Here is a 27,574-nt window from a genome sequence, read left to right as displayed (position 1 = left end):
GAGGTTCAAGAAAGAACCATAAATAAAAAAAGAACGGAGAACTATTTTCAGCCATTCGATCATCAAGATCTACGGTAAATGCATCATCTTGTTGGATGAATATGGAACCTGAGTTCGAATCCTGAAGGGAGCATTTTTTTAGTGCATTAATTTTAACAGCGAATGCATTAATTTTTACAGTAAATGCATTAGATTTGATGGTTCTCCCGTTCTCACAAATAATATAGTTCTCTCTAGAATATATATATATATATATATATATATAGAAAGAGAGAGAGAGAGAGAGCAGCTCAGTCGGGTGTACATTATTTATTGATAGCTCGCCGTCATCAAAAGGTGTGACATTCAAGATTTACAACAGATGTTACAAGTTGATGAACGACTACAAATGAATGAATCATCCAACAAACTCCTCCCGCCCTATGTCCAATTAAAGAATTTTCCAGTCTTTTATAATGTATGTATATATATCTACAGCCCTCTCTCCTTCTCTACCCCAACATTTCAGACAACAGTAACAACCAAAGAATATGACAAATGGTAGAAACAAGAAAAAACTATATATGGCCCTCCCAACTTTACAGAGTGACAAATAAAATCTAATGGTGTCTTTGTGACGTGACGCGGGTCTTGATCGGTTTCAGTTTCAATCCCATGCTCTCCGGAGACAGGAGCTCTGGCGCGATACAAGTAGGGCTCAACGGGCTCCTCGGGCTGCCACTATACTGACTCGGCATGTGCAGCCCATAACCCATCAGGAAATACTCCATCGATGTCAACATTGCTTGCGGCTGCTCCTCCGTGACAATTGATCCACAATCAAGCACCTGCACGACAACGTCCTTCCATTGCATAAGCACAGAGTTCGCCACCATTAAGACCACTAGTCTATACTACCATTATCGTAACACAAGATTCGAGATATAGCTTCATCTTTAGGCCAAATTCAAATCTTTCAATCAGTTAAGTAATAGATACGAAGATAAATTGAGCAGAACCTACAATCATGCATTGCTGTAGTATTTAAGAATCGGTCCAAAACCTGAAAATTCATGCTTGCTTCTTCTTTCTCCTCTTGAGATATTAATAAAATGCTTTCATTCATCTAATGTTTAAGAAGTATATTTCTGAGTATGTTTAGTACAAACCTCAACTAAGGCACTGTATCTCTTGTCCAGTTTCGTAATCATGTGGAGAGACTCTGAATGAAAAGGAGAACTATCCCCGACAAATATCAGTGTTCGGCACTTCAATTTCCTCAAACCATCAGTTAGGTCAGGTCTCCTATAATTGGCAAAACAAACTAAATGAGATAACATATTATCATGAAAACTTGGACTGGAAATCACTATTATATATGAACTCATTTACCCATCTATGGCTTGGAGAAAACGAAGTACATTTGCGCCCTGCCTCTCATCCAGCAGCTGGATTAGATATATTGAAACAAACGCATTATTCTCCTGAGTAAGTGTTCTATAAGGACACATAGAAGTTGGTTTCAACAAATTAACAAAAATAGATTCTTTCAAGCACTAACTCTTCTACATGCTTGAACTATGTCAGATTCTGGAACTTCTGCATTGCCACGAACTTCCTGCTACATCATAGAGAATATATGTAACCAAAAAGTTCCAAGAAAACAGCTCCAGAATATATGGCAGTTGGATAATTTGCTGGTTATTGAAGAGGATTGTGAAATACCTTGCTAAAATAACGGTACAGTAAGCATTCCTTCAGAAGACCACACATACCATAATAGTACAGCAAATTTGACATCACCTGCATAGTTCCATTATAGTTTTTATTTTCACGCATCAAATCATGTCGAAAGACAATAGTAATAATGAAGTGTAGATGTATAACCTTATTACAGAGCCATTCTGTCCACGATGGTGCTTTGCACAAAGGCGATACAAGTATCAAACCAACAACCCGCTCCCTATATTTCATCTGTCAACATCAACACTCTTAGTTCTATGAAAGACTCGGTTATAATCATGAAACACTACCGAAAACTTACGGCGAACAAGGTAAGGATGTAAGCGCCAGCCATTACTCCCATGCACATGACTGCACCAAGTCTGACCAGATCAAATTCCATCAATTAGAAATACATATCAAGAATGGAGCAAATAACAAGACGCAGTACGAGAAACCTAAGGTTGGCAACATAAAATTTACAAAATAGATGCAGTATTAAGGTCACCTGAAATAGTTGAGCACATCAAGAATTTGATCTGCTAAATCATCAACAGAAGGCACAGGATAACCTTCACTAATTGCAGCAGCTCCCAACTGCAAGAACTCTTATCAGAGTCCCATTTAAATTTTCTGTGAGTAATATTATTTAATAATCTATAAAGCACACTAACAATTAACATAATGAAAAGAACAAATCTACAATGCAATCATTCACAAGATGGGTCATGACAAACCTCATGCCCAGGAGGGCTGATATGGTAAACGCAGAAATTGTGAAGGAGCAATGCTGCTGCTTCCGGACAAAAAAATAAACCTTGAAAACAAGATACATCTGATAGAAAAAGAAACCACATGTATAAATATTTGTTAGAGTAATGTCCAAACAATTAAAGGAAAATGATTATTACATAGAAAAACTCATTACTCACGGTTTAAAGCCAAATCTGGATAAGTGATGAGAGCTGGTTTGTCTGGGTCACCGTAAATAATAACAGATACTGAGCCACTTCCTGTTCGCACAATATGCTCCTGATTGAAGATACACATGATAGATAATAAGAAAAAGTTCACAATCAAGTTGACAAGTTTACTCAACCTCTTCAGAATATAGTAACGCAAGAGAGAGAAGTTATGTAGCACCAGTATTTTCTCACCATACAGGAAACCATTAGTTAAACACAAATAACCATTCATTTGCTTGATCATCCTTCAAGGAAAGGAAAACCCCATAATTTATTCTGGCAACTTTTTCATCCTTAAGAATAAAGTAAACCATGTGCATCCACCCACCTTTTAGCAAGATGCTAAATAGAAATAATTAATATAAAAAGTCAAAGCAGAATAAAGGTTCTGCAATTCCCAATCATTTGACACCTTAACTTCACATTTACAAAGAGGAGCCTCTAGAACCGAACTATAGTTATGCTGACAGATATGCTAAAATTGTAATGATTGCCACTTCCACCCATTTGCATAAGAAATAGAATAGACGGAGCAACAGCCAAGCTATATCAACATACAATTATGATAATGAAATCTACAGGTAACACAAACCACTATAGATGACAAACCAGTTTTAACAAAAGGCGTTAATGAATCAGAAGCCAACAAGCTCAAGCATCAGAAACAGTAGAATCCTCCGGACTAAGATAATGTAGATACTTCAAAGAACAGTATAGTGTGCAACATATTGTAGTTTGTATCACATGGTAAATTTCTCAAAATTGACAAAGAAATATTGATGTTATCATCAAGTCTTTAAATGAACTTGGCCAAAACTTCAATCTGGCAAGGCTACTTATGTTTTTAGCAAGACGGTCAACATAACGAATTGGATAAAACAGAAAACATGATATTATTCCTTAACTTTATTCAAGGAAACAAAATCAAAGCTATTCTGACAACTATCAGATTATGAAATGTAAACTCACCAAGTCATAAAAAAAAAAAAAATTTACACCTAAACTACTTTCTGGCCACAACTGGAGGAAGCCCATTACCAGAGGAAATGTAACAATCAAAACTAGAAGCTAGAGTGATTCAAAAGAAAAGTTATCCCAAATTGAAGCTGTATATATTGCGCCGGCAATTCCGAAATTATACACAAACTAGAAGCAGACCCAAATTAAACCAATAAAAGTGCTTAATTCTTAACAATAGGCTCCAAATTCTTGGGGTAAAATTAAGGAGCAAACGAATAAAGACATAGCCAAAAAAGGAAAGTAGCACGCAAATATAACATTTCAAATTTGCAATACCAAAATGAGCAAGTTTCATTTCAGAAACAGAATGTCAAAAGCAAAGTAAATTTTACAATGATTACGGAACACGAAGCAATGATGCATACCCATGAATTGAAAAGCAGAGCAATAGACCTCAAGAACATGTCAGAAAAACAGCAAAAAAAGGAAAAATTACAACCTTCCCGCCGAGATAGATTGTCTCCACATCGAGGCAAACGGAATCAACGCTTAATTCAGCCATGCCGTCGCCTCTTTCCTCACACACGCACACAATATTGGATTTGTTACTCTGAGTTTCTCTCTCTAAATAAACATAAATATCCGATTATACATACATATATCGAATGAGGGGTCTTCAGCTTTTGATGACTTATATACGAAGCGATTCTTTCGCCCCCTTTTATCTCACATAATTTATACGAAATATGTATGTATATATATTTTGTATGTCAACAATTCTTCCAGTTTTTTCTTTTTCTATTTCTATTTCAGTAAACCGATTTCCCACCGACGCTTTCTCTCTCTATCTTCTGTAGTCTATCTACAGAATACAAATACAAATGAAATAAATTAAAATTGAAATTGATCTGTGGCATTTCTGTCATTTTGGATTCTTGCGATTAAGAATGGACTGTGGTCAAAACTTTAACGCAGTTAACGGCCGACACCGTTGACCGTTTTTAAATACGGGAATGTGCCGTTTCTGCAACTGATTTTTTTTTTAATTCCGTTACAAAATTTATGTGATGAACTCAATTAAGAAATATACATTACCCTAAAAAAAAAAATCAGAAATATATATAGGCTTATCATTCATGTTTATATTACTACTAGTTATAAAAGTGTTTTTGAAAGCAATTTTATTAATACAAATAGTCCTGTGCAACCGGTTGCACCGCGCAACTGGTTGCCAGAATGACACTACTTTATTCGGGAAATGACACTTGAACATTTCTGAATAACACTACTTCAACATACAAATGACACTTGAAGATCTTCAAGTGTCATTTATATGTTGAAGTAGTATCATTCCGAAACCAGTTGCACGGGAGAGTGCCTCTTTTATTAATCGCATAAGAATACATATATATAACTTCTTAAATAATTTGAAATTTTAACAATGACTTCCATATTAAAAAAAGTGTTAATATATAAGAGTACCCACTTTTATATAGTAAAAATAAATTTTACCCACTCAAATAAAAACATAAAAAAATACCCACTTTTTGTGTTAAAGGACTAAATTGCCCTTCTATATAAATGGGCAAACCCTAGCCTCCTCTCATTCTCTCATTTTTTTTCTCTCTCTCTTCTCTCTCTGCAAGCTCTCTTCTCTCTCTGCACGCTCTCTTCTCGATCTGGAGCTTGCTGAGGCCGAGGACTGCGGCGGCGATCGGCTTCCTCCGCTGCTCCAGGCTGTCCTCCTCCCCGATCAGCGTCGGCGGACGGCGGAGCACCGCCGGATCGAAGTTGCAGCTGGTCGGCGTCGACGGCCTTCCGGTCGAGGAACGGCGGCATAGATCTCTCTCTCCATCATCATCTTCTTCGTCGTGTCGCCTCCTCTAGCTGTGAATCGTCGTCGCGCCGCCTCTTTCAACTGCAATGGTAGATCTGCTGCAACATCCACCAATTCCTTCGATTTTAGCCAACGCCGCCGCGATTTTAGCCTCCGCCCGCGGCCACCGCTCTCTCTCTCTCTCCTCTCGCTCTCTCTCTCTCTCTCTCTCTCATCGCAGATCTTCTCTCCCTCTCGATCTGTTCTGTCGCTGCCGCCTTGGACCGGCGAAGGTCCGATGCCTCCGCCGCTGGTTTCGCTGGGGTACCGCTGCCCTATTCCCACTCTTCCCTCTCTGAAAATTGCATCGCATCTCTCTCTCTCTCTCTTCGTAAATCTCTGCTCCTCTCCATCACTGCAAATCTCCTCATGTTTGAATTTTGATGAAGCTTTGTTCTAGAATGAATTTTGAATTTAGGGATGAATTTTGATGCCGATGAGAATGATTGGAATGAATTTCTACAGATTGGATAAATTTCTCCCTAATTCAATTGAACGTAATCGAAAAAACATATATGCAACGAAGAAATTGATGAAAATCGCGCAATTTTGTACAAATGTTCTTGAATTCACAACCACGTTTATGAATTCACAACTGAATTATCAGCGTTGGTTGTGAACTCACAATTGAAATAGTGTTGGTTGTGAATTCAAGTTTTATTGGTTGTGAATTCACAATTTGAAATAATGTTGGTTGTGAATTCAAGTTTTATCGGTTGTGAATTCACACCTCGAAATAATGTTGGTTGTGAATTCACGCGAATTCACAACCAATACTTGAATTCGAGTTGAATTCACAACCAGTGAACAGTGGGTATTTGTAAAATTTTTATATGTAAGGGTAAAATGGTAAATGTGGGTATTTTTTTAAGTTTTTATATTAGTGGGTAAAATTTATTTTTACTATATAAAAGTGGTTATTTTCAAAATCCACTCTTAAAAAAATATATTCACAATTTTACATATTTTTATAACATTTTTTACAGTTTTAATTACCAAGGAGTAGTATTTTATTACTGCAAGTCAGCATTTGACATGCGAAGCTTCTAATAAAACCCTCCCCCAAAAGCCTGATGTGTGATGCAAAAATATAAAAGTAAAATATAGTTTCAAGTCTCAACACATTAGAAAATGTTTTACATCATCTTGCGAATATTAATCACTACATTTTATTCAATGAGGAAAAAAAGATCAGTAGTTAAGAAAGTTATTCAATTTGTAAAATAAAATAAGATGGTATGTGGTCATATTCCTCGTCTTCCACCACATATATATTTTCCTCATATCGATTTAATAATTGATCTATATTGTCATTTCATCACGGTTTTTGCAAAGATATCAACAATTATATCTAAAATTACAAGTAGCTCGACTATTTTTTTTACATCTAGCTAGCTAGTACACTTGTATATCATTTCGATTGGAGCGTCCAACAAATGCACATATATATATATATATATATATATATATATATATATATATATATATATTAACTTATGCTGATTTGCATGAGTGCTGCTAAAAAAGTTGAGGCATGAAATGTGAGAAAGAAAGTTGACATTATAAATTACAGCAAAGTTCATGAGTTCTAGCAGCTAGCTCGTCCTTTTATACATTATTATTAATTATTAATTACAGTTCATAAGTCAAAATGTCGAATTTATTATAGAAGAATGATTATAGGTTTTGGCGGTTCGATGAGAAGGGTAGATATAGTGTCAAGTCGGGGTATCTTTTTGGCGTCGGATTTTATAACCCGGACCCTCACTCGACGTCTACGGTGGATAAGGAGTTTTGGAGCTTGGCGTGGGGGAGGAATTTACCGCCTAAAATTAAAATTTTCCTATGGAGGCTGTTTAATGACTGGATTGCAACGGACGTCAATCTACGATCACATCACATTCCAACCAAAGGGATTTGCTATTGGTGTAAGGCGGACTGGGGAACTACTACGCATTGCTTGATATTTTGTAAAGAGGCGAGGACTTACTGGAAACGAAGCAAGTGGTGGGGGATTCTGTCGGACTGTTCTCGACTTTCTTGCCGAGAGATCTTTTCTCGTGTAGCTGATGAAGGTGGAGAGGATGAGCTGGATCTTTTTGGTGTCTGCTTGTGGTGGATTTGGAGAAGGCTGTGTGATATTAAACATGAGGGCAAATTTGAACAGCAAGAGGATATGGTGGGCTGCTGCGAAGTGATACTATCAAACTTTGTTGAAGCGCGGAGGGTTTGGGGAGACGAGCAGCGACTTCTTCCTCCGGAGGGAGATAAGAGATGGATCCCACCCAAGAAAACTTTCCTTAGGTTGGATGTGGACGTGGCGAGAGCAGAGGGAGAGAGTTTCGGAGGAGCAGGGATGGTGGTGCGAAATTGGAAATGCGAGCTGGTGGCGGCGATAGCTCAGAGGATCAGCGCTACGGCTACGACGCTGATGGGAGAACTGCAGGCTATGCTACTGGGCGTTGGTCATTGTCTTCAGCTGGACCTTGGGCCAATCATGGTGTACTCGGACTCACTTCTTGCTGTGCATGTGGCCCATGACGAACAGGTGAGCTCGGAAACTCTTTGTGAAGATCTTCGTGATGCGTTTTCCTTTGCACGGGAAGCTTGTGTGGTTGATTTCCGCCACGTTAGACGTGAAGCAAATGTTGTTGCTCACTCTTTAGCTCATCATGCACTCTCTTGCACTGATGTTTTTGTTTGGGAGTCCAATTTCCCGGTTTGGCTCCTGGAGTTAGTTTGTCGGGATTTGAGTTAATTCAATACCGTTGTTTTCCTCTAAAAAAAAAAAAGTATGTGACTAGGGTATTTTATTACGAGGGTGTTTGGCTAAGCTTATTTTAAAGAGCTTATAAACTTTTGGAGCTTATAAGATATTTCAAGAGTTTATATAAGATATAGTTTGTTAGTAGCTTATAAGTTGTCTAAATGTTTGAGTAATTTAGCTTATAAGCTAAAAAGAGAATTTTTAGTTAGTGAGAGAAAATTTTTGTTACAGAGAGAAAATCGAAGAAAAATGAAATTAGAATGATATATAATGAAAATAAAAAATTATAGTTTAATTATTTTTATAAAATGAGTGTTGCTTATAAGATAATGAGAAAATAAGTTGGGGTAGATGAACTTATTTGTTGGGGAGCTTATAAGCTCTTAAAGCTTATTTTCAGAGCTTGTAAGCTATTTAGGAACTTATTTTGTCAAATAATATGAAGGAGCTTATAAACTATTTTAAAGAACTTATAAATTCAATCAAACACCCTCTACATCGTTTACTGGATTCTATTTTACACATAAGTGTATCTCAACAATGTTGACGAATATATACTAAATTTAGATTAAAAAAAGCCAAGTTTTGAGTATGGAGTAGAATTCTAATACAACTACGATCACATATGATATCAGAAACTAAAACAAAAGTTATACGTACACATATAACTGAATAATGCTGATATTCAATCCTAAACTCTAAGTGAGCCAACTAATATTGATCCAACTTATCAGATTTTAGGTCACGGGTTATTTTAACTGAATTGTTTTTGAGTTATAAATTCAATCCTAAACTAAGTTTTTGGTTTCGGGCTAACCCGTTGATCTAGTCGGGTTCAAAAAATTTATCAAAAAAATTTAACTAATATATTTCTAATTACAATTATATAAATAAATATATGTATAAATAAATAACATTTCAACATTGACTTGTATAATGCTGATATGCAACTCTTAGAGGGATAGGGATATATGCACATATTTTTCTTAAATTATTGTTATTTTTTAATTTTTATATTAAGTATTCTTTCTATCTCATAACAATATGCATTTTTTTATCATTTTGGTACGTCTCATAAGAATGTGCATTCTTCATTTTTGGACACCGTCCTACTACGTGAGTACTACAATAAAAGTAAGTCTATTTCTCCACTCACAATATACTCACCTAACATTTATTAAAATCCGTGCAACCAAAAGTTATGCACTCTTAGGGAAGACGAGGGTATTAGATTGAAAACATAGATAATTGAAATAATGAGTATAACTTTTGAATATTGAATCATATATATTTCACAAATCTTTGGGAAAAAAATCTTACTATACTAACTTTCAAAAGGAAAGTAATGAAGTTGAAAAGTCAACTAACGAGAAAATTTTCATATAATTAGATGAACATTCAGGCTATTTTCGGGCCAATTTGATCTAGTTGTGACAGTCGTCAGGTTATTTGAGCTGAATTTTATTGGGCTAAAAAATTTATACTCTAATCTTCTTAGATTATCAGTCTATTCGGACTAACTCATGAGTTTCGAACTAGACTGACATTCCATGTACATGTGTATCAGGTTGGAATTTAGTAGTTAGAAATCATCTGTAGCATAGAAACGTGTAAAAACATTCTTTTTATATAAAATAATATTGTTTTATAATAATACTTCTTTATACTCCCTCCGTCCACGAAATGAGTACCCATATTTCCTTTTTCGTCCGTCCACGAAATGAGTATCCATTTCCCTTTTTGGCAAGTGTACCACACACATCTCTTTAGTTAATACACTAAAAAAATGGGACCCTTAAACTATTCACACTACACTCCATACATTTCTTAAAACCCGTGCCGTCCACAAATGGGTACTCATTTCGTGGACGGAGGGAGTATATAATTTTTTTTTATAAAAGAGCTTCTTTATATAATAATTATTTTCTTATAATAATGTTTTGTTATACACAATAATATTTTTTTATATAAATTAATAGTATTAAATAAAGAAATTTAAAGGTCGCGTCATAAGGGCCTCGAACTTAAGACCTTTAGCCTTAGACATTAACCCCTTATCGCTTGGCCAACACAAGCACACTACAGTAATATATTTTATTTATTATAATGATGTTCCTTTTCATGACCAAAATGGTGATAGTATATAGTATGATGTTTCTTTTCGTGACAAAAATGGTGAAAGTGAACATGTTTCTTTCTTTTTTGCATATAGTTTCTCATAACTTGAGTATTTGTTGGTCAAAGTCTAGCTTTAGAATAGATTTTAAAAAATGGTAATAATTTGAGAGAGATTGATTATTTGGGCAACATTTTATGATCTTTACTCTTGAAATTATTCTTAGCTTATAGGCCTTTTAAATTAGTAATAAATTGTTAAGTTTATTATGACTATTAAATTAGGATCTGCTATTTATTTCTGATTATACAGAAATATGTATGCATACATGAAAAATTCAATTACACAGAAAATATGGATGTCTGCCTTTACATGATTCATTGCTACACGAATTTAAATATGTTGCGAAAAATCGCGTAATGTGTAAATCATGTAAAGGCTGGCAAATTCATATTTTGTGTGTATCCTTTCAAATTTTTCGTGAAATGATTGAATTTTTCATGTATACATGCACATTTTTCATGCAACCAAGTACAACATAACGAATCCTAACTCAATCTTAATAAAACATTAAGAGGTGATTGGTACGATGGAATGGAATAAGGGTGGAATGGAATGAGTGTGGGAAATGAATGACAAACCTTAGGTGATTCCTATGCTTGGTATGCACAAGGAATACCAAAGGAATGGAATTGTCATTCTTTGTTTAATTTAATTTCTATGATAATTCTAAAAAAAAATCAATTCATATGATTGGTAGCTAGAAATAAAGTTTAGGAATTAAATGAAATATTTTATTTTATTAAATTACCTTTTACATCACTTTAAAAGTATAAAAATTATAAATATAATTGAGTAGATAATAGTTTATTGATGTATTTCATGAAGAACATTTGCAAAAATTTAAATTAAAATGGTAATTTTGTGGATGTAATATATATATTAGACTATTGCTTATTTAAAGTTGATAATATTTTATTTTAAAAAATATATATTTTTTATTGAAACAATATTTTTTATATTTTGAATAATAATAATAATAATAATAATGATGCATGTTTTATACAAATATACATGTCAAAACTTAAATTTAGATGGTTTAAGAATGGAATGAAATGACTAATACCATGGTAGATGAAAGGAATGACCATTCCCATAGATGTAGGAATGGTGATTCCTACAAAAAGAACATACCAAGCAAGGGAATGTGGTGCGTCGTTTTACACCAAAAATATCCGGCAGTCAGCCGGTATGCCCACACTGCGCAGACAGCAGTAAGCAAAATCGTCTCCCAAAGGACTGGCGAGAATTTCTCTAATTAAAGTCTGCAAGTAACCCACGAAATTTTGAGAATAAAATATAGAAAATACTAAACTTAAAATTAAATAAATAAAATCCAAATAAACCAATTTTTCCAATAGCTAAAAGATGAATAAAAATTCCAACAATTAATAAAAGAATTCCAGCAATCAATTAAGTCCACCCTAGCTTAATTATTCTGATCATCGATGCAAAAATAACTTTAAATCATGCAAACAAATCAGTTATAACCACCGAAGACGCTTCTGACGTGATCTTATTTCTCTTTAATTATTCGGTAACCAGGAAGACGCTTCACTAATTACTACCCTAATCGACTGACAACCGTAAGAGACGCTCTATAGGTTTAATGAGCCGACAGCATTAATATCTAGAGAAACCCGATTCAAAACCAATAAACTCTGACGCAGGATTATTGAATTAAGACTGCTTTTCCCTTGACCCTGATGTGTCAATTTACCACTAATCAAACCTAAACCACAATTACGGATGGCCGGTTCCATTGGCTATATAATTAATTCTAACCCAATAAATATTTGCAACTATCTAATGGATTAAAACAATTAATATCATTAAACATGGAGAATCGCAGATGCAAGCATAAAATAACGTATAAGAACAATTAGATCTCACAGAATAATTTCGCTAGTGCTTCCCTAATCAATGCCGGAATAAACGAATTTAGCTAGAACTCATAATTAAATAACACAAACAAAATAAAAGAATAAATTACGAAACAAAATAGAAGAAATAAAAACTTGATTGAAGAACTCCAAGCGTCCAGTAGCTGCTCTCCCCAAAGTTGGCGTGAATTGTGTTATGCCCTAGTTGCAGCTAACTACATATATATATGACTAAGGAAATTAAAATAATATTAACCTAATAATACTAAAGTGGCGTAAAAGCCCATGAAACATAATAAAGGTCTAACAAACTAATAAACTAAATTGATTTAAGAAAAAGTGGCGCATATGACAAGCCCACTAAAAACAAACTTAATCTAATCTAATTAAACCACTAAAGTGGCGTATGGGCCCAATAGCAAAAGGAACCCATGCAAAATCGAAAGCAAGTAATCGCCCAAACATCTCGCCAATTTAGACTTTAATCCATGCGATCAAACCACGTCCAGATAAAATGGGCACACCGCACGGCAGACGTGCACAACTTCCTCTTCACACAACTTCACCACTTCAAAACTCTTCTCAAAATTAATACTTTTTCTCCAAAACCTATCAAATACCATCAAAATACATATAAGATCATAATCATGTCCAAAAGATGATATTTAACACGAATTAAACATAGAAACCACACCAAAATCCCCCAAATAAATGCGTATAAATACGCCCAATCAAATCCCCCCACACTTAAACAAAGCTCGCCCTCGAGCACCAAAAAGAACAAAACGACAGGGAAGGAACAAAAGAAGACTCAAAACAGCAAAAACAAAGCTTTGGCAACAATATGATAGATAATACTCAAAGTCTTGATCAAGATACAATCATTCACAAACCACTAACTATGCTCTTGCTCAGAAAATTATGCCATGTTCTTCATTCAAGTCAAAATTGTGCAAATTCAATCCTGCCTCGCCAAGTTCACTCAATTTCTCTCAAAAGACAAATATGGACAGAATAGATTCACACAATTCACAGCTTTATGCCTTCAAACACAGCTTGCCCTTATGTCACTATCTCCACCAAAATATGGAACCAATGCACAAATCAAAAGGTCTTGCACTTTGGTTGTAATGGGGCTAGGGTACGTACAGGTGGGATAAAACAAGAAAAAGGGGATCAAAGAGGCTCAATATATGATTGAAAACATGCAACACACCAGACCTTCCATCAATAAAACTCTAGAGTAACTCCTCAACATATCCACAATCCTCAAAACGTATGCATTTTATTATAGAACTCTATTTTTCTTTTTTCTTTTTTTTCTTTTTCTTTTTTTTTCTTTTTTTTTAACAGCATATATATCCCATAGAATCAATGAACTATCTCTCAACACACTAAAATTATAGGAGTACTCATCTTCTCATCTCGTCATAATATAGTGCATTCACATGTTTTCAAGGGACAAAAGCAGGCTAAAACAGGCTAAGGCTCAATATATGTGAGTTTTCATCAAACAAAAAGGAGCAAATTAGGCACAAACTGGCTCACTAAGGGAATAGTGAAGTTTCGGATAATATGTTCAGGCCAAAATAATGGTTATTCCTAAATGCCTTAATCATTTTCATGCATTAAATTCTCAAACTCAGTCTTGACTATGGCAACAGGGCAAACCAGAAATTCGGCATTGAAGTTCGAATCAATCACTCATCAAAGAAACAATTAGAGCTAGTCATGTGTGCTCATTAGGGCTCAATCCTCACAATTTAGTAGGTTTCAAGTAATTTTGATCAAATTTTGCACGTTTTTCTCATACAAGAACACCTACAAACATATGCATAATTCCATCACAAGAGCAACAGCCTATCATACCAAATCCAATATCCTAATCTCAACTCTTCACATCATCCATCATAATATTGCCAAAGGACTCGAAACTGACTCGAAAACCAAATCAACAGATCAACAGAGCAAAAACACACAAAATAAAAACACCCCCCCACACTTGGACAACACAATGTCCTCATTGTGTGAGAGTATGACAGACCAAAACAGAAACAACAGCAGACAACTAAAAGAAATCAAAAGCTTCAAAAACGAAAAGCAAAAAGAAAGAAACTTCCCTGAAATGGAATCATGTAGGTGGATGAGGGACTGAAGCTTCCGGCGATGAGGAATGGTGGTTGGGCGGTTCGCTGGTGGTCGGGGCAGGGGTGGACGGACGGAGCAGCGGCGGAATGGAGGGGGTGGCGTTGGGGAAAACCAAATTGAGGGAATTTTGACTTTAGTCAAAAACCCTAGTTCTAGAATTTGCACCTTGGCCCCCAACTTTTCAGAAACTGGAGGGCAACCCCCAAACCTGCGAAATTGACCAAAACACACCCCAAGTTTTTTTTTTTTTTTTTTTTTAAGAAAAAACGAAAATAAACAAAACAAGGGCAAGAAAAATCGGGTTGCCTCCCGATGAGCGCCTTTGTTTAACGTCCTTGGCTGGACAGAAAAGAAATTCCAAAAGCCTTAAACGATGGTTGGAGACGTCAGGCTAAGCGCATTGAACGACTCCATCTCGACTCCAGCATAATATGGCTTGAGTAATTGTCCATTAACCTTAAAACACTTTTGTGTTTCGAGGCTTTGGATTTCCACAGCTCCATGAGGACTCACACTAACAACTTTAAACGGGCCCAACCAACGAGATTTCAACTTTCCTGGCATAATCCTTAAGCGTGCGTTAAACAAGAGAACCTTCTGCCCAACTTCAAAGGATTTCCTTCGAATGTATTTGTCATGTAGAAATTTAGTTCGTTCCTTGTAACGACTTGCATGATCATACGCCTCCAATCGAATCTCCTCTAATTCTTGCAGTTGAAATTTCCGCTCTTTGCCAACAACTTTCTCATCTAAACAGAATTCCTTCACGGCCCAAAAAGCTTTATGCTCCATCTCAACAGGTAGATGACATTGCTTCCCAAAAATCAGCCTGTACGGAGACATACCAATCGGTGACTTGAATGCAGTGCGGTATGCCCATACCGCATCGTCCAGTCTCAAACTCCAATCCTTTCGTCTCGGGTTGACTGTTTTCTCAAGGATGCTCTTGATTTCTCGGTTAGAAACTTCAGCCTGACCGTTGGATTGTGGATGATATGTTGTGGCAACTCGATGATGGACTCCATATTTCTTGAAAAGTGCTTCCAAAGTGCGGTTGCAAAAATGAGTTCCTTGATCGCTAATGATGGCACGGGGCACTCCAAATCTGTTAAAAATATTAGCTTTAAGGAACCCTGCAACAACTTTAGAGTCATTAGTGCGGGTGGCCTTCACTTCCACCTACTTCGAAACATAATCAACAGCCAAAAGAATGTAAGAATTTCCAAAAGAACTAGGAAACGGTCCCATAAAATCCATTCCCCAAACGTCAAAGATTTCACAAACCAAAATAGGGACTTGAGGCATTTCATTGCGAGAAGAGATATTACCTGTTCTTTGGCACTTGTCACAATTTTTGCAGAAATTGTAAGAATCCTTAAAAATAGTTTCCCAATAAAAACCACAATCAAGAATCTTACGTGCTGTTCGTTTGGGACCAAAGTGACCTCCACAAGCATGAGCATGGCAAAAATTCAAAATGGAATGAATCTCCTCATCAGGGATGCAACGTCGTATCACTTGATCCGCACAGGTCTTCCACAAATAAGGATCATCCCATATGAAGTATTTTGCTTGGCTCCTCAACTTATTCTTACGGGTTGTCTCCATTCCCTTAGGAAAAACTCCAGCAGTTAGAAAATTAACCAAATCAGCATACCAGGGAGTGTTACCGTCGATGTGCAGCAGTTGTTCGTCTGGGAAGTCGTCTGGTATGGGCATACCGTCCGACACAGTCTGCAGTCTGCTCAGATGGTCAGCTACCAAGTTCTCGGCTCCCTTTTTATCTTTAATCTCCAAGTCAAATTCCTGCAAAAGTAGAATCCAACGGATCAAGCGAGGCTTAGATTCTTTCTTAGAGAGCAAATACTTAAGAGCTGCATGGTCAGAGTACACAACAACTTTAGAACCAATCAAATATGATCTAAATTTTTCACAAGCAAAAACGATGGCTAAAAGCTCCTTCTCCGTGGTTGTGTAATTGCATTGAGCCGGGTTGAGAGTTTTGGAAGCATAGTAAATCACATGGCTCTCTTTCCCAACCATCTGCCCTAGCACTGCTCCAACGGCGTAGTCGCTTGCATCGCACATGATTTCAAAAGGTTCTCCCCAAATTGGTGGTTGAATGATGGGGGCAGTGGTGAGTCTACTCTTCAACAAATCAAAGGCCTCCTTGCACTTGTCATCGAACACAAAAGACACATCTTGATGAAGCAACCTAGTGAGAGGTTGAGCAGTCTTTGCAAAGTCTTTTATGAAACGCCTATAAAAACCTGCATGGCCTAAGAAAGCACGAATCTCTTTCACATTAGAAGGATAAGGCAACTTAACAATCAAATCAATTTTCGCCTTATCAACTTCTACTCCTCTTGCAGAAATCACATGCCCAAGAACAATCCCCTCTCTCACCATGAAATGACATTTCTCAAAGTTCAACACCAAATTAGTGTCGACACATCTTTGCAAAACTTGTTCAAGATTAGTCAAACAATGGTCAAAAGAGTCTCCATGCACAGTAAAATCATCCATGAAAATTTCTATGCAACTCTCAATCATGTCAGAAAATAGGCTCATCATACAACGCTGAAAAGTACCAGGAGCGTTACATAATCCAAACGGCATACGACGCCATGCAAAAGTGCCAAAAGGGCAAGTAAAAGTGGTTTTCTCTTGATCTTCCTGAGCTACAAAAATTTGAAAATATCCAGAGTAGCCATCAAGAAAACAAAAGAATTCCTTACCAGCCAATCGCTCAAGCATCTCATCAATGAAAGGTAATGGAAAATGATCTTTCCTAGTAGCATTATTCAACTTCCTAAAATCAATGCACATACGCCAACCAGTTTGCAACCTCATGGGAATCAACTCATTCTTCTCATTCTTAACCAATTGAAAACCAGACTTCTTAGGAACCACATGAACAGGACTGACCCATGTACTATCAGAAATCGGATAAATAATCCCTAGATCAAGCAATTTAAGAATTTCTTTAAGCACAACTTCTTTCATGACAGGGTTCAATTTTCTTTGAGGATCCCTAGACGGCTTACTATTAGGCTCAAGTAAGATTCTATGCATGCAAGTAGAGGGACTAATACCTTTGATATCGGCTATAGTCCATCCAATGGCAGATTTATGCATCTTAAGAAGACTTACCAACCTTACCTCTTGTTCTGCACTGAGTTCATTGTTGATGATCACTGGCAGCGTGTCATCCTCTCCTAAAAACACATATTTCAGATGCTGGGGCAGTACCTTCAAGTCCAGCTTCGGTGGCTTCACAACAGAGGGCAAAATCGGTTCTGTGCTGGTCGGTATGGGCATCCTGCTCGACAAGTGCCGAACTGGAATTTCCTCCGTTGAGTACAGCTGCATGATAATCTCTCTAATGGCTTCATTCTCCTCAGTTTTGATGTTCTCTTCAGTTAGGGAACTGAAAATAACCTGCTCAAGCTCATCCTCCCTGAAATTCTTAACAAATTCCTCAACCAAAGGGTCAATAACATCAATCATGAACACAGATTCAGGATCCTCAACATGCTTCATAGCCTCAAAAATATTAAATGTGACAATATCTCCATCAAATTCAAGGCTAAGCATTCCACTATCCACATCAATTTTTGCCTTAGCAGTTTTCATGAATGGTCTCCCTAAAAGAATCAAGGATTGCTTAGCAGAATCATCCATATCAACAATATAAAAATCCACAGGAAAAATCAAATCATTGACCTTGACAAGGACATCCTCAACAACACCTTCGGGATATGCAGTAGACCTATCAGCTAACTGAATGATAACACGAGTGTCTTTCAAAGGTCCTAATTGCAAATCCTTATACACAGAATAAGGCATGACATTTATGGATGCTCCTAAATCTAGCATGGCTCTCTCAACAGTCTTATTACCTATAATGCATGGAATAGTGAACATACCAGGATCTCGACACTTTTGGGGCAATTTTCTTTGCAGAACAGCAGAAACATTCTCACTCACTCGAATTCTCGCATCATTCCCAAACTTCATTTTCTTAGAGCATAACTCTTTTAAAAACTTTGCGTACCTGGGAACTTGCTTAATTGCATCAAGCAAGGGCAAGTTTATTTCTACCTTTTTGAAGATTTCTAGAATATCCTTCTCTTCTTCAATTCTCTTGTTCTGAGCCAACCTAGAAGGAAAAGGTGGTGCAGTCAGTGATTGAGGAATTGAAACCTTAGGTTTTCCACTTACCTTAGAAGAGCTAGGCTCGGTGGATTCTGGTGACTTTTCACTAATTGCATCGTCCTTGGCTTCATCGAGCTTTTCTTCTTTGTCCTGCTGCTTAGGTTGTGGCTCAACTAGAATTCTCCCACTTCTTGTAGTTACAGCACTTGCATTTTCCTTGGGATTCATCTCCGTGACAGAAGGAAGTCGGCCTTGATTCGCCTGCAGCTTGTTCACCTGAGTGGCTAATTGCGTGATTTGTGTGCCCATATTACTCAACGCTGCCTGAGTTTCATGCTGGAATGCCTGCTGACTTTGCACCAAATTCTTCACAATTTCACTGCTCTGGGCGAGGCTCTTCATGATATCGCTCATATTGGGTGCAGAACTCGGTGCAGGACGTGCGGTATGGGCATACTGTCCAGCCTGCGGCGGATTCGGCGCGTACATCCCTGGTTCCTGCTGTCTCCACCTAAAATTTGGGTGATTTCTCCACCCTGGATTGTAGGTGTTGGAAAAAGGGTCGTTTCGCCTTTGCCTTTGTGCGTTCATCTCTTGCTCATCAGCGGATCCCATGCACGCTTGCTCAGTATTATTATCCTGCAGAGATGGACATGCATCAGTAGGATGATTATTTTCAAAGCAAATTCCACATTGAACGTGTTGAGTTTTAGAGACAGCAAGTCCTCTAACTAAAGAGGTGAGAGCATCAATTCTCTCGTTCATGTTGGAATCTTCTACTTTCTGCACTGGCCTATAACGATCATCATCCTCATCCTCATATTGTTGGCCATTTGAAACCATGTCAACGATGAGTTGCTTTGCTTCGTCCAAAGTTTTATTGGTCAAGCTTCCACCACAAGCAGCGTCAACAATTTTCCTATCAAAAGAAGACATACCACGATAAAAATAGTTAGTAAGCAATTGGTAGTCAGAAAATCCATGATCAGGACACTTGCGACACAGCTGTTGGAATCTCTCCCAATAATCGGCTAAACTCTCCGCCTTCTTCTGTTTAATGCTGCTAATGGCCATTCTCAAATTTGCAGCTCTGGACTCAGGAAAGAATTTTCGCAAGAATTGTTCTTCTAAATCTCCCCAAGTTCTAATCGAACCAGGAGGAAGATCAAAAAGCCAATCTCTCGCTCTACCCTGCAAAGTATGAGAAAAAGTCAATAGCCTCAAATTATTTTCAGTAAAACCATGAGGGCGTAGAGTTGAGCAAACTAGATCAAATTCAGCCAGATGCTTATGTGCACTCTCTCCAGGTAAATCACCGAATTTGGGTAGCACTTGAATGAAACCAGGCCGTATTTCAGCGTTGCCATTAATGGCAGGAAGGACAATGCACAAAGGGCGATTGCTTCTATGACGGCCTAACTCTCTGATCAGTTGAGGTGGTTCCTGTCGAGGATCAACGATCTCTCTATCGTTCTCCTCATCCCTATTATTACGGCCACCCATTGGATCTTCAATTTCTTCTTGATCCTCAAGACTCGGTGGAGCAGAATTGGATCTCTTTTTCCACTCCTTAGCTTGCTTCTTCAACTTTCGTGCAGTCTTCTCGATTTCTGGATCAAAAACTAATACGCCTGTACGAGAAGAACGTGGCATAAACTAAAAATAAAATAACTAAAAATAAAAGACAGACTGAAATCAGTAAAATCCTGCTTAAAACCAATCCCCGGCAACGGCGCCAAAATTTGGTGCGTCGTTTTACACCAAAAATATCCGGCAGTCAGCCGGTATGCCCACACTGCGCAGACAGCAGTAAGCAAAATCGTCTCCCAAAGGACTGGCGAGAATTTCTCTAATTAAAGTCTGCAAGTAACCCACGAAATTTTGAGAATAAAATATAGAAAATACTAAACTTAAAATTAAATAAATAAAATCCAAATAAACCAATTTTTCCAATAGCTAAAAGATGAATAAAAATTCCAACAATTAATAAAAGAATTCCAGCAATCAATTAAGTCCACCCTAGCTTAATTATTCTGATCATCGATGCAAAAATAACTTTAAATCATGCAAACAAATCAGTTATAACCACCGAAGACGCTTCTGACGTGATCTTATTTCTCTTTAATTATTCGGTAACCAGGAAGACGCTTCACTAATTACTACCCTAATCGACTGACAACCGTAAGAGACGCTCTATAGGTTTAATGAGCCGACAGCATTAATATCTAGAGAAACCCGATTCAAAACCAATAAACTCTGACGCAGGATTATTGAATTAAGACTGCTTTTCCCTTGACCCTGATGTGTCAATTTACCACTAATCAAACCTAAACCACAATTACGGATGGCCGGTTCCATTGGCTATATAATTAATTCTAACCCAATAAATATTTGCAACTATCTAATGGATTAAAACAATTAATATCATTAAACATGGAGAATCGCAGATGCAAGCATAAAATAACGTATAAGAACAATTAGATCTCACAGAATAATTTCGCTAGTGCTTCCCTAATCAATGCCGGAATAAACGAATTTAGCTAGAACTCATAATTAAATAACACAAACAAAATAAAAGAATAAATTACGAAACAAGATAGAAGAAATAAAAACTTGATTGAAGAACTCCAAGCGTCCAGTAGCTGCTCTCCCCAAAGTTGGCGTGAATTGTGTTATGCCCTAGTTGCAGCTAACTACATATATATATGACTAAGGAAATTAAAATAATATTAACCTAATAATACTAAAGTGGCGTAAAAGCCCATGAAACATAATAAAGGTCTAACAAACTAATAAACTAAATTGATTTAAGAAAAAGTGGCGCATATGACAAGCCCACTAAAAACAAACTTAATCTAATCTAATTAAACCACTAAAGTGGCGTATGGGCCCAATAGCAAAAGGAACCCATGCAAAATCGAAAGCAAGTAATCGCCCAAACATCTCGCCAATTTAGACTTTAATCCATGCGATCAAACCACGTCCAGATAAAATGGGCACACCGCACGGCAGACGTGCACAACTTCCTCTTCACACAACTTCACCACTTCAAAACTCTTCTCAAAATTAATACTTTTTCTCCAAAACCTATCAAATACCATCAAAATACATATAAGATCATAATCATGTCCAAAAGATGATATTTAACACGAATTAAACATAGAAACCACACCAAAATCCCCCAAATAAATGCGTATAAATACGCCCAATCAGAATGGAATGAAGGTAGTAATCACCATTCCATTCCCACCTCCATTCCTTCATACCAATCACCTTACCAATCACCTCCTAAGGGCTACTGCAACGACTAGACATTTGGAGTCTTGGAGAGGCAATGGTGGCAAATGCTTGCAGAGACGGCAACATTTAGGGTTTGGAAATAAGGCGGCGTCAAACATTTGGAGAAGAGTAATTCAAATTTTAGGGCTTTTGAATTTTGGGATGTAAATTTGTGGATTTAGGATTACTAAATTTGGGGGAGGGGGGAGTTTTGAAGTATTGTAAGAGGTAATATGAATTTTACTTCTCATTTTAATGATTATAATTATAACTTTGAATATTAAGGGCAAAAATGTCAGAAAGATTAGTATCCACAGTTTTATGTACATGGATAAGTGGCATGGGCTAGAATGGACCATTAGCTCCCATATATATGTATTCTGGACCAATAACAATCACGCCTTACAATAAGCATACATATTATATTATAAGTATGATAAATAATATTATCCAATGAAATTTGAGCACTTCCTGTACATGTCATATCATCACAGGCATCCTTGTGAATCAAAGCTGTCAAACCGTGGGTGGGGACAGCCCGAGCCCATTGAGGAACCAAACCATAATGAGTCTAAAAAGGCATGGCCCGGGCCGACCTAAAATGGGGCTGGTTTAGGTCAGGGGGGCTGAGCAGATTTTGACAGCTTGTGATAAAAGCGAAGCAAGCACAAACATACACCATATTTGCATAAACCAGTTTCTAACCATGCCTTCACATTTCACAACATGAAACTATATGTGCACAGCCTATAAATAATCACTCATTTCAACCAGACATTCTTGTTTCCATTACGCCCACATCTACCTGCACTTAGTAACGATGAAAAAAAAAAACGTATACAGTTTGCTACTCGACAACATAATTCATCACATAGATATGAGAATATCCACATTCCAGAGCACACACGGGCGCGATCAGATGATAAGTATGCACATTAAGACTTATTTAATGCAATGCAAACTGATAATGCGCCTGCATGTGATCTTAGTCCCTAGTACTGTTCTTAATCCACTCCAAATACTGGAGATTGCCACCGGTTATGGGCAAGGAAATCACCTCAGGCACCCTATGGAATAACAAAGGAAACATTAATTAAGAATACCGATTATAAATAGGATGCAGCTGATGAAAATTATGCTTAAGAGTCATTTTTATCAATCTGATAGCTTAACGGCAGAATTTGACAAGAAATAAGTATCTCTTACCAGTTATCTAAAGCAGAACATGTGCTACTATAGTTGAACACATTGTTAAAATATACCTATTTTTCTTACTAAAACAAGGAGACATAGTAGCTTTTCTTACTAAGATAGTTTTCATATCACATCAAGTAATGTGCAAGCCAATGACTCATTTCCCTAGATGTGTTGTTTATGAAGCATGTGTGTGCAATTAGCCTAGAAGATAATTGTATTTCTTTGTGAATCTGCTAATACTGAATCATTTTTTACTTGTTTAACTTCTAAAGTCATGCTACCTTTAGACCAATCAGATTTCTTTTTCCAGTTTAGAGACTGATAAAGGAGCATCCTTCGGTGGGTTACTTTCTACTTTTGACATCTTTTCAGTACAATATTTGGAAATTTAGTTACCATTGCAATAACCGTAGCGCCAAAATGAATATATACATGCAATGCAACATCAATGAGAATGACTTAATAATAGGATGAGAACGACTTAATAATAGGATGAGAACAGGTAAAACAGCTAACATGTACTGCCAAGTAAATTACTGCACTTTTAAGAAGAAAAAAAAAACTTGAAGATCCAATAAAAAAAGAAACTAAGAATTGAAGCATATTCTAAATGCTAATTTTTCAACTTCTAAATGACAAGTTTAAATAATTGGATGACCAGATCTTCTGAGAAAAACAAGACAACGTAAGTACTCACTCATATTCATGATTTGCCTTCACATGCTCAGTTAAAGCCTCTAGAAGAGATTCCCTGGTCTTGATTATAAGCAGCTCCTCAGAATCAGTTTGTATCTGTTTGCATGTGAAATAGAACAAAGACGTAAATTCTCTAAAACCATAACAGACTTTTACATAAAGTCAGTACCGGTGGCCTTATGGTATACTCAAACCACCTGCCCTAGAGATACAAACACACGCACACAATCTAAACATTTGTACCTCTCCTTTCCACTCATAAACTGATTCAACACCTGCATCGAGGAAAAAAATGTTCAGTTTTAGTAAAGGCAGCAAATGGTCCAGTGGTGCCTGACAACGGATATCTGACTACATATTTCACTCAGAGGCCAGACCAGCCCATGGAATTATTAAAATGTATACAAGAATAAGTGCAAGTAAAAATGGGCTGTGCCAGCCAGGTAGGTCAGGTTCTTTTTGGGTCTCGATTTTGATGGCCTATCTAAGTAAACTATTTGTCCTTGAAAAAGAAGGTAAAACATTTGGGTTGGGCCAGAAATTGCCGGCTCTAAGTATAATGTAAGAGCAGGCATTGCATGTTGAATGAGATCACTATATAGATATCAAAGAACCATCTCTAATTCAGCAAACATGGAGATCACTTAGAAATTGATTGTTCAATTAACAAGGATTTCAAAAACAGAACTTTGAAAACACAATAAATTGCACAGGTAGCAGATTTAGAACAGCGTGTCAAAGATAAGAAAAGTATATATATATATATATATATATATATATATATATATATATATTCTTTAAAATTCTAGATTTTATTCCAAGATCAAGCAATGACAAGCATTGAAAACTGTTTACCCCAGAATGCAACAATTCCATGACTAGTTTAACATGCAAAAATAGTCATAGTTTTTCGAATAAACAAGTAGGCTGCCATAATATCAAATGCTAATAACAGCTTAACTACTAATGAGCTACTGCAAACTAACTCATAATCAGATCTCCACTCAAGATTAGAATCCTTGAGAGACTACCTATTCTTCAATATATACTGACAGTGTACTTCCATCTGTATTATATAGTATTTCCTAAATTGCAGAAGCCTGACCTGGTACTCGATTAACACACGCTGCGAGCCGCTCTTTGACTATGCTTTCAGCCAACTTTTTCCCTGCAAACAGATGGATACCCTATAAGTTTCTCTTCAACAGTTATGATGGCTCAATAACAGGTAAACATGTCAGAGAGAGATATCAAATGTAACCTTTAGATGTCAATTAAATTTATAGGTAAAAATGTTAACTAAATACAAACAAATGTCTCCTCCAAGTTTAAGAAAAAGATAGTTTTAAACAGTCCCTATATCCAAGTCAACATATCTCAAACAAGGAAAGGGAAAAAGTAACAGCCAGTATAAAGAAGTAATATACTGAAAGATAAATTTGTGAAAGTGAGCTCCAAACAAACCATCACGAGTGGCTGAACCAAAGTAAAGAATTGACAGATATCGTGACAAATCCCAAAAGGTTCTCAAACAGCACTAAGAGGCATCATAAAAGAATCAAGATTAAGAATTTCAATATGGATAACTATGTTAAGACAAATTACACATTCAGAATGAGTTATTGAGTTAATTCCATTTAAATCTCCCTCTACTCTTGTTTAGTATAAAGTATAATCTTTGCACCCTCAATTAACTAACACTCTTCGCACCCTCAGTTAGCAGGCTTTAAGCCCATACTCATTCTATTTCACTTTACTCCTATACTCCCACTATCTCACTTCACAACCTCGTGTTCTCCTAAGGGAAATAAATCTATGAATACTTTGAAGAAATTTGACAAAGAAATATTTGTTATTTTTATCTACTATATGTTCCAAGTACAAATTGATAATTCATATTAATTTCATGGTGCTTGGATATTAAAATGTACCATAGTTCTAATTAAATCAGAAAATGAATGGTGATTTTTTATTAACTAGTACATTCATAGACTCAACAAATAATGATTTTATTGCATAATAAGAATCGACTACATAACATATTTATAAGTTACTTAGTATTAACACCATGAAAAAAAGACCGTGAAGAACCAAATAAAGATGTCACAAAATGAAATACCATACTGATTGATTGTTCTGATGAGCTCAACACGGTTTCTATGAAATTAAATTTCGATTACTTATAATTTACGAGAAGCATTATATTAAACCTAAAAATAGCTTCACTTTTTTTTCCGTATTCAAAATAGTTAAAGAAATATCCAATAAGTAATGAGATATTTATTTGTAATATATGGTAAATTTAACAAGATTTCACTTGAATATACTTTATATTATAAGGATTTATGATAAGTAGAACTATCTAGTATGAACAAAAACTGTCTATCACTTCAGTTTAAACATTAGCTTCCCTGAGATACTTCAACCTTAACTTAATGAACAGAAGCAACGAAAAACACTAGCAAAATCGTGACAGTTCTATAAACTCAACATATGTAACCACATAGGACCCGTGAAGTTCTATAAATTAAGCATGATAAAATATGAAACAGAAACAAACCCGCTTCCTTGTTCGGAACTGTAACATAGACAACAATGCTGGGCACAGTCGTCTTACTTGCTTCCATCCTTACAGTATGGAATTTCTTATTCTCAGACTGTGTACCAAATTTCGTCCTGTATTTATTAAGGAGCATAGACGTCAATCGTCACTTCTGGGAAAACACTCCATCGAACAAATTCAATCATCCAAGTATGCAGTGTGAAAGATACCGCAAGAGAGGGACAAAAGGGAGAGATTGAGCACACCCTGTTCTTGAAGATAGAGAAACGGTGCAGAGATTGGAGAGGCCCAAACTAAGAACACAGAAGGCACCCACCAGAGGGAGTCGCCGACGGACAACTGTGGAGGAGATAACGGATGAGAGTCTTAAAGCCATGAGTATTTGCAATTTTGGTTTGGCTTTATGGAGTTAAGTTTTACCTGATACCACAAGCATTTACTAAAACTTTTCAGACCCCCAAGTAAAGAAAGCCGACACCATTACTCTATCTAGTTTGTGCAGATGAAAATTTCAAATTTGGAAGTAACCAAACCACTGCATTCAATTTAGTTTCATACATTTCGAAGTTTGGTATTCCTCATCTAAACGTAAATATTCCACTGCAAACGACTTACTCTCTCTAAATGATTCGCCTAAACCGGATTACAGAAAAGCGGACTAGCACAACCTAACCGAAACGAAAGGGATAAGCTTTCTACTTCATCTGAGGATTCTTATAATAAAAAAATGAATATAAAGCGCCATCAACAGCTCAAGGTTAATCAAGTAATGATTCAAAGGGCTATTTCTTGAATAATTAAAAGATAAAACTGTTGTGGAACCTAGGAATGTAATATTCGACTAATAAACTGTAATAATATGCTAACAAATCGAACTTGCGGCGCTTGCTAGGGAATCTAGCTCAAATTCAAGAGAGAGAGAATGATCGGGAAATGCCACTGATAAAAATCCGAAGTTATAAAACTGGCAATACCAGCAACACGAAAGTTACCTTATAGTCGGCGATGAGATTAGATTTGGTGCTGTGTAGGAGAATTGCGTAGAGAGGGGAAGAAAGTTGGGGAGTCCAATTCTCTACAAAACTTCACCCCTTCTAAACTTATTCTTTCACTTCAGTACTCATTTTATTTTATTTTAGTAAATATATCCTATATAATTTAATTATAATTTTTAAGATCCTTATTTCACTCACACACGTTTAAAA

The 27,574-nt window shown here is 36.5% G+C and overlaps 3 protein-coding genes across 8 annotated transcripts; all 3 read right to left on the bottom strand.

The window, feature by feature from the left end:
- Positions 1-290: 290 nt before the first annotated feature.
- Positions 291-4,487, bottom strand: LOC131004881 (protein NDL1-like). 2 transcript variants are annotated; one of them, XM_057931635.1, is made up of 11 exons: positions 4,126-4,487; positions 2,634-2,733; positions 2,439-2,536; positions 2,210-2,298; positions 2,024-2,084; positions 1,867-1,953; positions 1,705-1,782; positions 1,541-1,597; positions 1,372-1,427; positions 1,149-1,284; positions 291-827 (listed from the first exon to the last, which is right to left on the bottom strand). In XM_057931635.1, the coding sequence occupies exons 1-11, from the start codon at positions 4,186-4,188 to the stop codon at positions 600-602; spliced, it is 1,053 nt and encodes a 350-aa protein (XP_057787618.1). In that variant the 5' UTR covers positions 4,189-4,487; the 3' UTR covers positions 291-599. The 2 variants fall into 2 exon arrangements, with proteins under 2 accessions (XP_057787618.1, XP_057787617.1); XM_057931634.1 differs by having other exon boundaries at positions 1,541-1,600; positions 4,126-4,470.
- An 11,168-nt stretch (positions 4,488-15,655) lies between these two features.
- On the bottom strand, positions 15,656-21,829 carry LOC131004915 (uncharacterized). Its single transcript, XM_057931682.1, has 3 exons — positions 21,248-21,829; positions 19,352-20,494; positions 15,656-19,273 (listed from the first exon to the last, which is right to left on the bottom strand). Exons 2-3 carry the CDS (start codon positions 20,285-20,287, stop codon positions 15,656-15,658), a joined length of 4,554 nt encoding a protein of 1,517 aa, XP_057787665.1. The 5' UTR covers positions 20,288-20,494; positions 21,248-21,829.
- Positions 21,830-22,577: 748 nt separating this feature from the next.
- LOC131004880 (protein CutA, chloroplastic-like) lies at positions 22,578-27,498 on the bottom strand. Of its 5 annotated transcripts, none has more exons than XM_057931629.1 (7): positions 27,362-27,498; positions 26,579-26,789; positions 26,367-26,482; positions 24,912-24,974; positions 24,050-24,081; positions 23,808-23,902; positions 22,578-22,980 (listed from the first exon to the last, which is right to left on the bottom strand). In XM_057931629.1, exons 2-7 carry the CDS (start codon positions 26,743-26,745, stop codon positions 22,899-22,901), a joined length of 555 nt encoding a protein of 184 aa, XP_057787612.1. In that variant the 5' UTR covers positions 26,746-26,789; positions 27,362-27,498; the 3' UTR covers positions 22,578-22,898. The 5 variants fall into 5 exon arrangements, with proteins under 5 accessions (XP_057787612.1, XP_057787615.1, XP_057787616.1 ...); XM_057931632.1 differs by having other exon boundaries at positions 26,615-26,789; XM_057931633.1 differs by lacking the exon at positions 27,362-27,498 and adding an exon at positions 26,790-27,343 and having other exon boundaries at positions 26,615-26,708.
- Between the last annotated feature and the right edge of the window lie 76 nt (positions 27,499-27,574).

This window comes from Salvia miltiorrhiza, unplaced genomic scaffold, assembly GCF_028751815.1.
Source record: "Salvia miltiorrhiza cultivar Shanhuang (shh) unplaced genomic scaffold, IMPLAD_Smil_shh original_scaffold_468, whole genome shotgun sequence".
In the NCBI taxonomy this organism is placed as follows: domain Eukaryota; kingdom Viridiplantae; phylum Streptophyta; class Magnoliopsida; order Lamiales; family Lamiaceae; genus Salvia; species Salvia miltiorrhiza.
This window is presented reverse-complemented; position numbering and strand designations above follow the sequence as displayed.